This window comes from Brassica napus, chromosome A8 (genome assembly GCF_020379485.1).
Source record: "Brassica napus cultivar Da-Ae chromosome A8, Da-Ae, whole genome shotgun sequence".
NCBI classification, from domain to species: Eukaryota; Viridiplantae; Streptophyta; class Magnoliopsida; order Brassicales; family Brassicaceae; genus Brassica; species Brassica napus.
Window position 1 is genome coordinate 14,723,402 of NC_063441.1, and position 12,547 is coordinate 14,735,948.

At 30.1% G+C, this 12,547-nt stretch overlaps 3 protein-coding genes across 3 annotated transcripts; all 3 read left to right on the forward strand.

Moving 5' to 3' along the window:
- The first annotated feature begins 3,331 nt into the window (after positions 1 to 3,331).
- Positions 3,332 to 4,311, forward strand: BNAA08G13090D. The gene is made up of 3 exons (XM_013864844.3): positions 3,332 to 3,632; positions 3,764 to 3,893; positions 3,995 to 4,311. The coding sequence occupies exons 1-3, from the start codon at positions 3,516 to 3,518 to the stop codon at positions 4,030 to 4,032; spliced, it is 285 nt and encodes a 94-aa protein (XP_013720298.1). The 5' UTR covers positions 3,332 to 3,515; the 3' UTR covers positions 4,033 to 4,311.
- Positions 4,312 to 5,668: 1,357 nt separating this feature from the next.
- On the forward strand, positions 5,669 to 6,430 carry LOC106443969 (RING-H2 finger protein ATL14-like). The gene has a single exon (XM_013885509.3). The coding sequence runs from the start codon at positions 5,825 to 5,827 to the stop codon at positions 6,272 to 6,274; it is 450 nt and encodes a 149-aa protein (XP_013740963.2). The 5' UTR covers positions 5,669 to 5,824; the 3' UTR covers positions 6,275 to 6,430.
- A 1,213-nt stretch (positions 6,431 to 7,643) lies between these two features.
- On the forward strand, positions 7,644 to 9,577 carry LOC106424168 (xyloglucan endotransglucosylase/hydrolase protein 19-like). Its single transcript, XM_013864913.3, has 3 exons — positions 7,644 to 8,446; positions 8,550 to 8,743; positions 8,834 to 9,577. Exons 1-3 carry the CDS (start codon positions 8,171 to 8,173, stop codon positions 9,204 to 9,206), a joined length of 843 nt encoding a protein of 280 aa, XP_013720367.1. The 5' UTR covers positions 7,644 to 8,170; the 3' UTR covers positions 9,207 to 9,577.
- Positions 9,578 to 12,547: the final 2,970 nt, after the last annotated feature.

Consider the following 12,547-nt stretch of genomic DNA (forward strand, 5'->3'; position numbering starts at 1 on the left):
TAAACTATATCATAATCAAAAATACATATACTAAAATAATAAAAAAGGATTTTTCTTAAAAATAAGAAAAAAATTATATTAAATAATTTGTTTTCAAATCTATTTTTTAGGATTTTGAAAAAAGGAAATTTTCTAAAACAATTACTACTAACTATTTTTTAAATCTTTTTTACTCTTAAATAATTTTTTAAGTAGTTTTTTTCAAAAATCGTTTTATTATCTTAATATATATATATTTTTAGTCATTGTATATTTAAACACATGTCACAATATTAGAAGGAAAATTATTATCAAATAATCTTTTGCAATTATCTTTTGAGTAAGATCTTAAACAAAGGAAAATTACTATTAAATGATATATATAATAAGATTTTTAATAAATTCGTTTTTGTTAATATCTTAGTATATATGTTTTTAATTATGAGATAAATTAACACATGTCACAATCTTAAATATATTGTTGACATGTGTCGCGATCATATTAATTAGCAACTTTGAAGAACCAAGCTTTATATAATAAAATAAATTCGTTTATCCTACCAAAAAAAAAAAATTTGTTTTTGTTAATATCTTAGTATATATGTTTTTAATTATGAGATAAATTAACACATGTCACACCCTTAACTAACTATTTTTTAAATCTTTTTTACTCTTAAATAATTTTTTAAGTAGTTTTTTTTCAAAAATCGTTTTATTATCTTAATATATATATATTTTTTTAGTCATTGTATATTTAAACACATGTCACAATATTAGAAGGAAAATTATTATCAAATAATCTTTTGCAATTATCTTTTGAGTAAGATCTTAAACAGAGGAAAATTACTATTAAATAATATATATAATAAGATTTTTAATAAATTCGTTTTTGTTAATATCTTAGTATATATGTTTTTAATTATTAGATAAATTAACACATGTCACAATCTTAAATATATTATTGACATGTGTCGCGATCATATTAATTAGCAACTTTGAAGAACCAAGCTTTATATAATAAGATATGCATGTATTAGGGCTGTTCAATATGGTAAAACCGAACCGTACCGAACCGAACCGAACCGAAATAGACAATATGGTTTGGTTTTGGTATATACCATATAAACCGAATGGATATAATTTTATAAAAACCGTAGGATTTGGATATGGTTTGGTATATAACCGATTAAACCGAATAAAACCGATTAAAAGTAGAAACATATAATTATGTATCTATTTTATAACAATACATGAAAATCTATTTGTTACATAATTTAAATTTGTGTTAATAACTATTACCATAATTTTATAGTAATAAAAAACCTTAATTTGTAAAACACTTGAACTATAACTAAATAACAATACATCGCAATTCAGATATTTTATTTTCTAAGTTTTTTTTTTATCTTTTTGATTTATTTTAGTCTTCACTAAATTAATATGAAGATTATAAATTTGATGGACAATAATTAATGGAAAGTTTTCAATTGAAAAAGCATGATTTTAATGAACACTAAATATGGAAGAGTGAAAAACATTTTCTTTCATGTTTCTGTTTTGTTTCATATTTTTATTTTCAAAATTTCAAGTTTTGATTTTAGTTATAGATTTGATTATTTTATTTGACGGTAGAATCATTTATACTTATTTGTTCATTTATTTGAACATGTAATATTTTTTTAATAAATGACTATCTTGACAATATGACTAAAAATTCATATAATATGATCTCAAACAAAATAATTATGTTTTTTTGGTATAAAACCGAATAAACCGAAAACCGACGGTATAAAAACCGAACCGAACCGAAGTAAATATGGATCTAGAATGGTAGTTATATTTTACTAACTGAAATACCGAAAATCGAAAAAAACCGAACCGAAACCGAACCGATATCCGGATTGAACACCCCTAGCATGTATTGCTTTTTTTGGCATGTTTTTCATTCTAAAGAAAGAGACATTTATATACCCAAAAAATTGGAAAAGAACATATTCCTCCATCCCTCTGTTTCCAAAAGTAAGATTTTTTAGTGTTTTCACGTTTATTAAAATTATAATAAATGTTTTCAATATATTTTTCAATACAATTTCCAATAACTATCCACCAATAAAATTTAATCAATTTAAATATTCACCATTAATGTATATCAAAAGTATACAAAAATACCTTAGAAATATAGAAAATCTATTTTTGTGGAATAAGAATAAATTCTAGAAAATCTTACTTTCGTGAACGGAAAGAGTAAAATATGGGGAATACATAATATATACACATAAATATATACGTAAACTATCTCTGGCTCAGTTTTATTAGTTAATAGACAACGTCTCACTCATAACTAAAACATATTTTGAGATGTAACAAATTCATTCAGACTTTAACTTGTAAAAGGAAAGGAAAATTAGCTCATATGAGCTGGCAGAGAATAATATATTTGACTTGTTTACAAACAATATGTTTGACCTTTTTATAAGAAAACAAACAAACAATAGTTTCAATTCAACCTGTGTAAAAACAGTTCCTTTGCCTTTTACATACATACATACATACATACAATACTCCATGTTCCATCAATCAGGCTAATTTAATAAGGAAGAAAGCGCTTGATAACCATAAACAACGAGAGAAAAAGAAACAAAACATACATATTCTCTTAGACTTATTTTGCTATTTTCACTTCTAAAATAAGGGAACTCTATAATAGAAGTAAGATATGCTCCAATGTATTCCCCTAAAATAGCAATCTCTAAAATATAGAGTAAAAAAATAGAGAAATGCTATTTCTTTCTCTATAAATAGAGAAAAAAATAGAGATCTCTATTATAGAGAAAGAAATAGAAGTGGGTTGGAGCAATTTCACCACGCGTTCGGTTTTTCTTAACTAGCTAAATCAATACCTTTTTGATAGATTTAATTATCCATTTATACTATGCTTCTCAATTAAATCTTCATTTTTTAAAAAATTTGCTTGGTTTACACTTCACATGTCTTATTTGCTCAGTTCTTTTTAGGTTAGAACTTAGATGGCAAAAGTGGTAGTTCTGTTACGTTCTAGCATAAATTATGAACACAAAAAGATATATTTATTATATAAGATTTATCTAAATATAAGAGTTCTATAACAGCTACATGCCTACATTGGTAACATTTTTCAGTAGAAGAATATTAGAGCAAAATTATTTTTTTTTTTACAAAAAAGATGTTCTAGTTTGTTTCCAGTAAGGCCCAGCAGCCCAGTTAGCCATTAATTGGACTCTCGTTAACTAGTCCAACTAAACACGTCCCCACAAAAATTGTCATGGCGGTTTCTAGAAACGCTACCCAAACGCCACGTTTAGCGTTTCATTTAGACAAACGCGGAAAACATTGTCCCCTTTGGTTCTTCGTCGCTTTTCTTGGTGGAAAGGAAACGAAAGGAAAGATATCTCTCTGATCGTGGAAATTCAGATATTATAAGAACAAATCAAAGACGGAGCCTTTCTCTCTCTCTCTCTCTCTCTCTCTCTCTCTCTCTCTCTCTCTCGCCTGATTGAATGAGAAATCCTCCTCCGTCTCTGCTCTCCCTCACCGTCAACGCCGCCGTCTTAAACCTCTCTCGCATCAACGATCTCTCTCATCTCCCCGATCACATCGTCCCGGAACTCTTCGCCGTAGAAAATCTCAACCCTCCTTTTTTATTAGTCTGGGTTTCTCGAATTTAGTGTAAAGTTCGAATCTTTCGAGCTTTGCTCTGTTTTTGCAATTGATTCTCTTTTGCTCTGTTTTTGTGGGTAATGAAAAGAGGACATTGGAAGCTGGGAAGTTGAATGAGAGAGTTCTAAGACTGTTTATGGCGTCTGGAAACGAAGAAGTTCTTTCCGTTATCGACGCTCTGAAAATCAAAATCGACGTCACTCCCATTATTCCTACTCGTAAAGTCTTATTAGATGTGTTTTACGCTTTTGATTCTTGAAGCTATAAAAAACTTCACGCTTGTTGCTTTGTTGAGAGAGTTTGGTTTTTCACTTCGCAGGATGTCATGAGAGATTTGGATTGAACGAAATGGACTAGACGCCAAGTTCCCTAGTTAAATGATGTTGCCAATGAGTGGGTTTTGAAGCTTGGTCCCTTACCAATGAGGTCTAATTGTATAAGTTTTTTATTCCCGTTCCTATGAAGTTTGTATGCAATCATGGAAGGTTTTTGTTTGCTGCAGAGTTCTGTTTTTAAGTTTCTATCTTCTATTGTTTCGTTATCCGACTTTCCAGTTCCATGTTATTCAAGTATATAGCTCAAGTCCAGTTCCATCTTATTTGAGTTATATGTAAGATATGATATTTGTTCTGCCTACATCTGTTGAGACTAATCACCTCCGGTTTAAACTTTGCGGAAGAATCAGAATCATCGCACATTCTTGCACCTCTCGTGACTTCCATTGAGGTTAGACATATTTTGTTAAATTTAATAGATGTTACTATTTGTAATATTTATAAAAACTGATTCAATACGACTTATACATCAAAAACGTTATAAATTATTTTCAATATATAGTATCCTATAGTTTTACAGTAAACACACTCTGTAAATCTATAATTTTAATTTTTACTTCGAGTTACATTGATTATAACTTTTTTATAATTTAACTAATACTAGTCACTAATAAGAGCCATAGTGAAACTAAAATTGACAGATAACAAAGCCATCAGGACGTCCCAAAACAAGTTCTAGCCTAAGCTGATTAGAATGCGGAAGATAATGGCCGAGACGACACAAAAAGTAGTTCGCAAAATGAACAAGATGAAAATGTGAAAAGGAAACTAAGGAGATAATATTAAAAATGAATGTTAAAGGTGTTGGAATGGTATGGTGACATAAGAAATGGTGTTACCAAGGAAGCTGCCCTTGTCGGCCTGTCCCTATCTCTTCACACTTGGCATTACCATATAGGAAGGTTCAGAGATCAATTTGAACCAAAATCAGTTATATTCGTATTATTTGGCGTATGGCAATTAGCTCTGCTTTCTTATCCTTAAATGAAACATTGTTTTCGCCGTTTGTTTTCTCCTCTAGTTTTCTTGTGATGTAAAAAACATACTGTATTATTACGTGCAGATAATAATCTGATTGTTTCAAACGCCTCTATGTTTACGTTTGTATTTTTTTTGTTATCATATGTTAACTTCATTATCACTGACTTTTCTGTCTTAAGATAATGATATCATATGTTACTTCATTAATCTATTAGCTCGATTAAAATTTTATTAATTTTTTATTCAAACAGTTTAAAGTGTACATATCATAGTTTTCTAATAATTATTAAAAAAACTAAGAAAGAATTTATATAAATAACATAATGTAAATGGAATTATCAAATATAAATTTGTATAAATATAGTAAATAAAATTGGTAAATATGGTGAGAACTAGTAAAGATGTTCGAATATTTTCAAAATATACACTTCTTCCATTTCATTATATACATGTATATATATGATATTTTAGAAGATTTTTATCATTTTAAAATTTAAGATATTTTGACATTTCTGTGTTAGTTTTATTGAAAACTATATAATTTTAGATTTTGCAATGTTAAACTTTGTTATTTTAAAAAGTTTTTATAGAAAAAGTAAAATTTTAATATTTGTGCTGTAAGCAAAAAAAATACATTATGAAACATATAATATAATATTTGTACAAAACTATTATACAAACACCCCCTTGTATTGTTGAATCCACAGTTTTCGACCCAATTCAATTCCCCACCTCCTGCTGATTGTAATCTGTATAACACTCTCTCTCTCTCCTTACTTCACTGGTAAGAGACTAAAGATAAGTTTGTTTTCTATCTCCGCCGCAATCGTCCGATGTCGATATCTATTCTCCACGATGAACCAATCACCGGAGATCAATCGTCGCAACCGAAGTGCTACACGGCGAGTCTATCAACAAAGATTCTTTCGAAAATCCTCGCATGTCTTATCATGATCCCTGTAGCCGCAACCGCCTTGCTCTTCATCCTCATGTCTCTCAGCTTCTCTCTCTTCTTCTTCTCTCTCTACTGGTTTCTCCACCGCCACCGCCGTCGCGAATCCTCAGATGGGTTGTTGTCTCCCAGATGCGTGAAGAGCCTTCCCCAGTTCAAGTTCTACGAGCCGACGCTGTACGGAAGCGAGTGCGTGGTCTGCATCGAAGGGTTCAGACAAGGACAGTGGTGTCGGAAGTTGCCTGGATGCGGACATGTGTTTCACCGCAAGTGTGTTGACTTTTGGTTGGTCAAAGTCGGGACTTGTCCGATTTGCAGGGACAGGGTTTAGAATTTGTAAGAAGATGGAGCCAAAAAGGTGAAAGTTTTGATCGGACAAGATGTGGGTTTGCAAGTGTTTATAGTTTTTGTGTTCCTTAGCAACTTTGGTTTTCATCATGTACGGTCCTTTTACACAGCTCAGAATCGAAGCCTGGTGATGAATTTATTGAACATAGTTTCAAGACTGAATATATTTAACGGTTGACTCATGGATTATGGATCAAAGTTGATTTACAAAAGATTTCGGAAGTTGAGGTATACAGAAACAAAAATGTCCAGTTCAGTTATGCGATGAACTACATTTGGAGTCTAGGTTATAAGTATAGTTTTACGAACTCCTTCATATATGAAATTCCATTTTCTGCTCCCAAAAGAACATACTTGGTTTTTCGGGGAATAATAATCTGACAACCTGCCAAATTCACCATCCAATGAGTGCTCCACTGATTATAGAAGAAGTAATAACAAAAAGTGTGGTTAGTATTATATACCAACGATATCAGCATGTTCTTGGATGACCAATGGGTTTTAGATATGGATGTTCGAGGGTACAATCGGATTTGGTTCAGAGTCAATTCAGGTTTGGGTTTCCGGGAGCACAATATTAAGCGCTTTTTAGATATTATAAAAGTTTGGTACGGTGCAAATTTGGATTTACTCTGGTTTGGTTCAGATATAGTAATACATTGTAAACCCGTTTGAACTTGTTCTAATTCGAGTTTGGGTTTCTAAAACAAGATATTTGTTTGGGTTGTGTTTGGATAAACTCAATATCCGAAATATTGTAAAACAAGATCTCTTCCATATTATGTCATGTCGAGAAATTCCTTAGGATATCATTAAAAAAGTTTGTATCACAAATATAGCCTATAAGAATCAAAATGACCATAATATTTTATTAAGGGGTGTGTTTTTGTGTTTAAGATTTAGAATTTAGAATTTAGGATTTAGGGTTTATGATAGTTTAGAGTTAAGGAGTGGGATTTTGAGGTATGATTTCAAATTTTAAAAACTAAAAAAATATTAAAATTTTCAAAAGAAAAAAACCTATTTTGATCATTTTATTTTTTTTTAGTTTTTTTTGTGATAAAAACTTAAAAATAAGAATTGTCCGATTATGTCAGCTTCAATTTGGTTTAAAATTTACCTTTTTGGGTCGGATCAGTTCGAATTTTCGAGTATAGTTTTTTTGTCCACCCCTAATAAGTTGATTGAAAGGCCGCCGCAAACAAGCAGTGCCTCAATCTAACGTCAAATGAAAAGGCAGAGAGATGTAATGCAGGCAGTTTCTATAGAACGGTGTGTGAAGAAAGACGAAGCAAACTTACTTTTTAATTACTGTTTAATATTTATGTTTACAAATTCCAGGAGAGATTTTGATCCGACACAAGATTTGACATTAACTTCTTTTTTCTTTACAACAACATAACTTTTAGAAAAAAAAGTTTCAAAACATCAAACCTTCCTTTTACGGATATATAATGATATAGACCCAAGTTTAAGGAAACTTCAATGCTTGTGTCTTCCTGTTACGTTATAGGTTGGCTCCATTTGAACTTAAAAAGGAAATTCTCTATAGTCGGTGCTCGAAATTCGAAGCTGCGTTGACATTACAAAATATTAAGAATCAGCCAATCTGATACAAATGTCTAAAATTATTCGGTTTGTAACACTAAAGAAGTAACGAAATTATTATTTTTAGTTTGATTCGTTTTTAACAGCAAACAACGTATCAAATAATCCATATTAGAAAGCTGTGACCCAACGAAAGCACATGCACCATTAATGATCAACCACATGAAACTACCATCTCTCTTTCTCTTTGCGTTTCATTTCCAGCAGCTATATAAACTAATGTCACTTGCCTCAACTTCCATCAACAGTATTACATCTGAGATCTACAAAAATGAAGTCTTCTTGCGGTACAAGGTTCACGTTCTTGGCTCTCTATCTCTTTGCACTACAATGTGTCTATGCGGGTAGCTTCCACAAAGATGTGAATATACACTGGGGTAATGGACGTGGAAAGATTCACGACAATGAAGGCAAACTTCTTTCTCTTTCGCTTGACAAATCCTCTGGATCCGGTTTTCAATCCAACCAAGAGTTTCTATATGGCAAAGCTGAGGTTCAGATGAAGCTTGTCCCTGGTAACTCCGCTGGAACAGTCACAACTTTCTATGTAAGTAACTTACAACTTTAAGGCATTCTTTTCATATTTTCAAATTTGCTAGGTTACATATAGTTAATGAGTTTGTTGGTGTTTTATGATGACTTTTGTGTAGCTTAAGTCCCATGGAACTACGTGGGATGAGGTTGACTTCGAGTTCTTGGGAAACATTACTGGTCATCCGTATACTCTCCATACTAATGTTTACACAAAAGGATTAGGAGACAAAGAACAACAGTTTCATTTATGGTTTGACCCAACCGCTGGCTTTCACACTTACTGCATCACATGGAACCCTCAAAGGATCATGTAAGCGTGTTCTTGTAATCCCTTCTCATATATTTTAAGACTAAGTGTTCATGAATCAAGATTCTCACATTGTTTTTTTTTCATTTCCAGTTTTACAGTTGATGGCATTCCCATTAGAGAGTTCAAGAACTCCGAGTCTATTGGAATACATTTCCCAAAGAGCCAACCAATGAGAGTCTACGCGAGTCTTTGGGAAGCCGAGCATTGGGCTACAAGGGGAGGATTAGAGAAAACAGATTGGTCAAAAGCTCCCTTCACTGCTTACTACAGAAACTACAATGTCGAAGGATGTGTTTGGGCTAATGGTAAATCATCTTGCCCCAAGAAATCCCACTGGTTTACGAAGAAACTGGGCAAGGGGGGTATGAATAAAGTGAAATGGGCGCAAAGAAAGTACATGGTGTATAACTATTGCACCGATAAGAAAAGGTTTCCTCAAGGTGTTCCTGCTGTGTGCACTTAAAGTACTACTATTGATTCTTGAATAAGTTACTTGGCATTGTCTTTGTAACCCACAAGAGTTTTCTTTCAATTGTTGCTCATATATATGTGTGCATGTGTAAGATTTTTAAATTAATAGTGAATAATAAACATATGGAATCAAAAGTTTTCGTTACTAAAACTTTAACTGGCTCCACTTGATGTGTGAAACTTGTAAATTATTAAGAGAGCACTGAGAAATGATCATTACAAAAATGACACAACAATTATTGGGACTAGTTTGTCAAAATAAAAATCTCAAATATACTAGCTTAGGCCATCTTTATCCCACTTCAATTTTTTTTTTTACTTTTTGTCTGAAAAAAAAAATTAATTAAAAAATGCACCAATCGTAGGTTGCCACGTGTCGATGAAATCCGCAAACAGTGTTCAAACCCCACAACAAACGTCTCTTATTTGGCACACATAAGGCACGATTTTATTAATTTTCGTGGGGCCCCCCCTTAAGATACGTATGAGAGCGATAATAATGCTCGTCAAAGCTTATATTATAAAGGTTTAGTTACTATTAGATCCGCCGAATGAGAATTGTATATATAAATTATTATATGTACTAGTATTACTTAACATTCTTTTACATATTATAAACAAAATAATAAATATTTATTGAATAATTGAGAAATCATTAGTTATTACGTATATTATCAAATTAACGCAAACACATAGATTAAAATTATCACTCTTGTTTATTTACAATTATTTTATGCTAAGTAATTTAAATAATCACTTTTATCTATTTTATATGGTATATAATTAAATTTAAATATATTAACATAAATATATAATGTATTTTAATAAGATTTTTTAATCATATGGTTTTATGATTATTTTTATCCCTTTTCTAACATTTTTCGTAACCACTGATAACAAAATTTTCATTGTTAGACTTTTAATAGTTTTAATAATTTATAATCGTTCTTTAAAAGTCACTAAAATTTTTAAAGTTAAAATATTAAGTTCTCAATACGTGCTCAATGCAAATTTTGAAATAAAAATATTTTTGTATGGTATATATATATTATTCTGAATACCTATTAAATGATATTTTTACACATATATTTTTATGATCATTTGTCTTTTTGTAATTAAAAATGTAAACAACTGATCACAAAAATTTCAATATGAAACTTATAACAGCTTTACTAATATATACTCACCTTTTAAATTCAAAATATAATATATACGAAAAATCTAAAATTTTATTATATACTTAATGTGATCGTTTTATTTATTTTAATAATATAAAAGTTAACAAAATAATTGAGTATAAACAAATTGTTATCAAATCTTTACTATTTAAATCATTAATTGTCATACATATATTTTAATCATATTAGGTAATTTTGTAACTTTTATTTAAAAAAAGAAGAAAAAATATTAATTCTACATAATTAGTTAATTTTATAATTGGTTTAGTGAAAATATAATATATATTTAGATGAACTAATATATCTCTTAAAAGACTTTACGAAACATTCTAGTGATGACTTGTATGATAGCTAAAAATGTTGTATTGATTTTTAAATAATACTAGATCTGGACCCGCCCGACCGGGCGGGTGTATTTTTCTGTTTACGTAATGCAATTAAAAATTTTCACACCTTATATAATGTATCAAATTTTTATACAAATGATGATAAAAATACATCACATAATACAAATATTGCTGTAACATAATTTGATCACACCGTGGTATTTCTAATGTTTTACCTGTTATTTATCTTAGATCATCACTTACTCATCCTGAACTACTTTACTAAAATTCAAAAAAAATACAAAGAGTAGAACTAACAGTTTGATCAGCTAAAACCATTTCTAATGTTTCATCAGCGTAAGGTGGGTTTTGTATCCATGAGTGAATCAGTTTTACTTGAACATGCCACACTTCCTTAAAGGGTTTAAGATCGCTGATCAAATGAAATCTTTTGTTAGCAGACATGATTTTTTTGTGAAGTAAGTCGTAAAAGAATGTGTAGAATGAGTTTGTACTCAGATAGAATATATAGTAGAGAGACAATACCCTAGTTGAGAATAAATATCTTTGCTTATTTTGCAAGGCATATTAGGTGAAATAAATGAAAATAATATTTTGTTGATTATGTTTCTTGTTTTTGAAATTATGGTAAAATCTTAATGGTTATGATTTGAAATAGGAAATGATAAGATTTTATGCTTGTTCCGCAAGTGTGTGGGTCAATTTTTTTAACGCAATACAAAACGCTAAAGTTGAGGAAATATCTTAACCACCCTCGTAAGGCATCTCTTGTTTGCATTAGTATGCAGAATATGTTGTTGAAATTCAAATATTATGTTTATTGTTTAGTAGTTATGGATCAAATTATATATATATATATTCCTTGTTCCGAAATTGAAGGGGAAATCTTATTTAGAAACAAATTAGTAAATTCTGCAAATATTTCTTTTTTTTTTCCGAAGATTGTTAGGGAAAAAGATTTTCAATTCAAAAATATTAGATTTTAATAAGATAGATAATGATTATTAATTATTTGGACATATGGAAGTCAGTGGAATATTTCAATATAATAAAGTGGTTACAAATATGCTACAAACACCACCGTGAAATTAAGTGAACTGAAATTGTTCAACTCGTGTGAGAATCATTGTTAATTTTTCTTAGTTTAATTACTTATATAATTTGATGTTCGTGCAGGTTACGTAAGCTAAGGATGAGATTTATATAATAAGCAATGTTAGGGTGTCGATATTGCAGAGGAATTATTTATGTTTGTTCATTTATTTAAAAATATGTAGTTTGTTTGAGTTTATTAATAATATGTTTCCTTTTTTTGTGGTTAGTTTGAGTTATTTTAGGAAAACAATGAATAAGTGGAAAAGACAATCATTTTTAATGTAAAACTAATTTAATTCTCAATGGCATTTGACTGTAAATATTATGTAACTTTTAGGGTTATTCTATAAGTGTACTTCTGTTTTAATAAAGTAGATATAAGGGATATTATGGGGATGATTGGTAAGTGCTGTAGCTTTATATTTTTTGCTGTAGAATTTAATCTGTAGATTTATTTGCTGTAGCTTTTCTTGCTGTAGATTTCTAAAGTACTAATTTTTTGCTCTGGAAATAAAGCTCTCTACAGCCATATTTTGATTTTGCAGAGATTTTTTTGCTGTGAGTTTTTTAAGGAAAGCAAAGCTCGATTGGTTGAGATATATAGCTGTAGACTAAATTTTGGCTGTCCAGAGCATCTACAGCCCCAACCAATCATCCCATATATCACATATAACATTACCAAATCGTCCAAACTTATGTTATAATTTTTACTC

What these genes read in the sequence shown, in the direction of transcription:
- LOC106424168 (XM_013864913.3), top strand. Translation starts at nt 8,171, where the DNA reads ATGAAGTCTTCTTGCGGTACAAGGTTCACGTTCTTGGCTCTCTATCTC. An exon ending in GAACAGTCACAACTTTCTAT is followed by an intron (nt 8,447 to 8,549) that starts GTAAGTAACTTA and finishes ACTTTTGTGTAG; the next exon opens with CTTAAGTCCCATGGAACTAC. An exon ending in TGGAACCCTCAAAGGATCAT is followed by an intron (nt 8,744 to 8,833) that starts GTAAGCGTGTTC and finishes TTTCATTTCCAG; the next exon opens with TTTTACAGTTGATGGCATTC.
- LOC106443969 (XM_013885509.3), top strand. Translation starts at nt 5,825, where the DNA reads ATGTCGATATCTATTCTCCACGATGAACCAATCACCGGAGATCAATCG.
- BNAA08G13090D (XM_013864844.3), top strand. Translation starts at nt 3,516, where the DNA reads ATGAGAAATCCTCCTCCGTCTCTGCTCTCCCTCACCGTCAACGCCGCC. An exon ending in TCGTCCCGGAACTCTTCGCC is followed by an intron (nt 3,633 to 3,763) that starts GTAGAAAATCTC and finishes GGTAATGAAAAG; the next exon opens with AGGACATTGGAAGCTGGGAA. An exon ending in CACTCCCATTATTCCTACTC is followed by an intron (nt 3,894 to 3,994) that starts GTAAAGTCTTAT and finishes TTCACTTCGCAG; the next exon opens with GATGTCATGAGAGATTTGGA.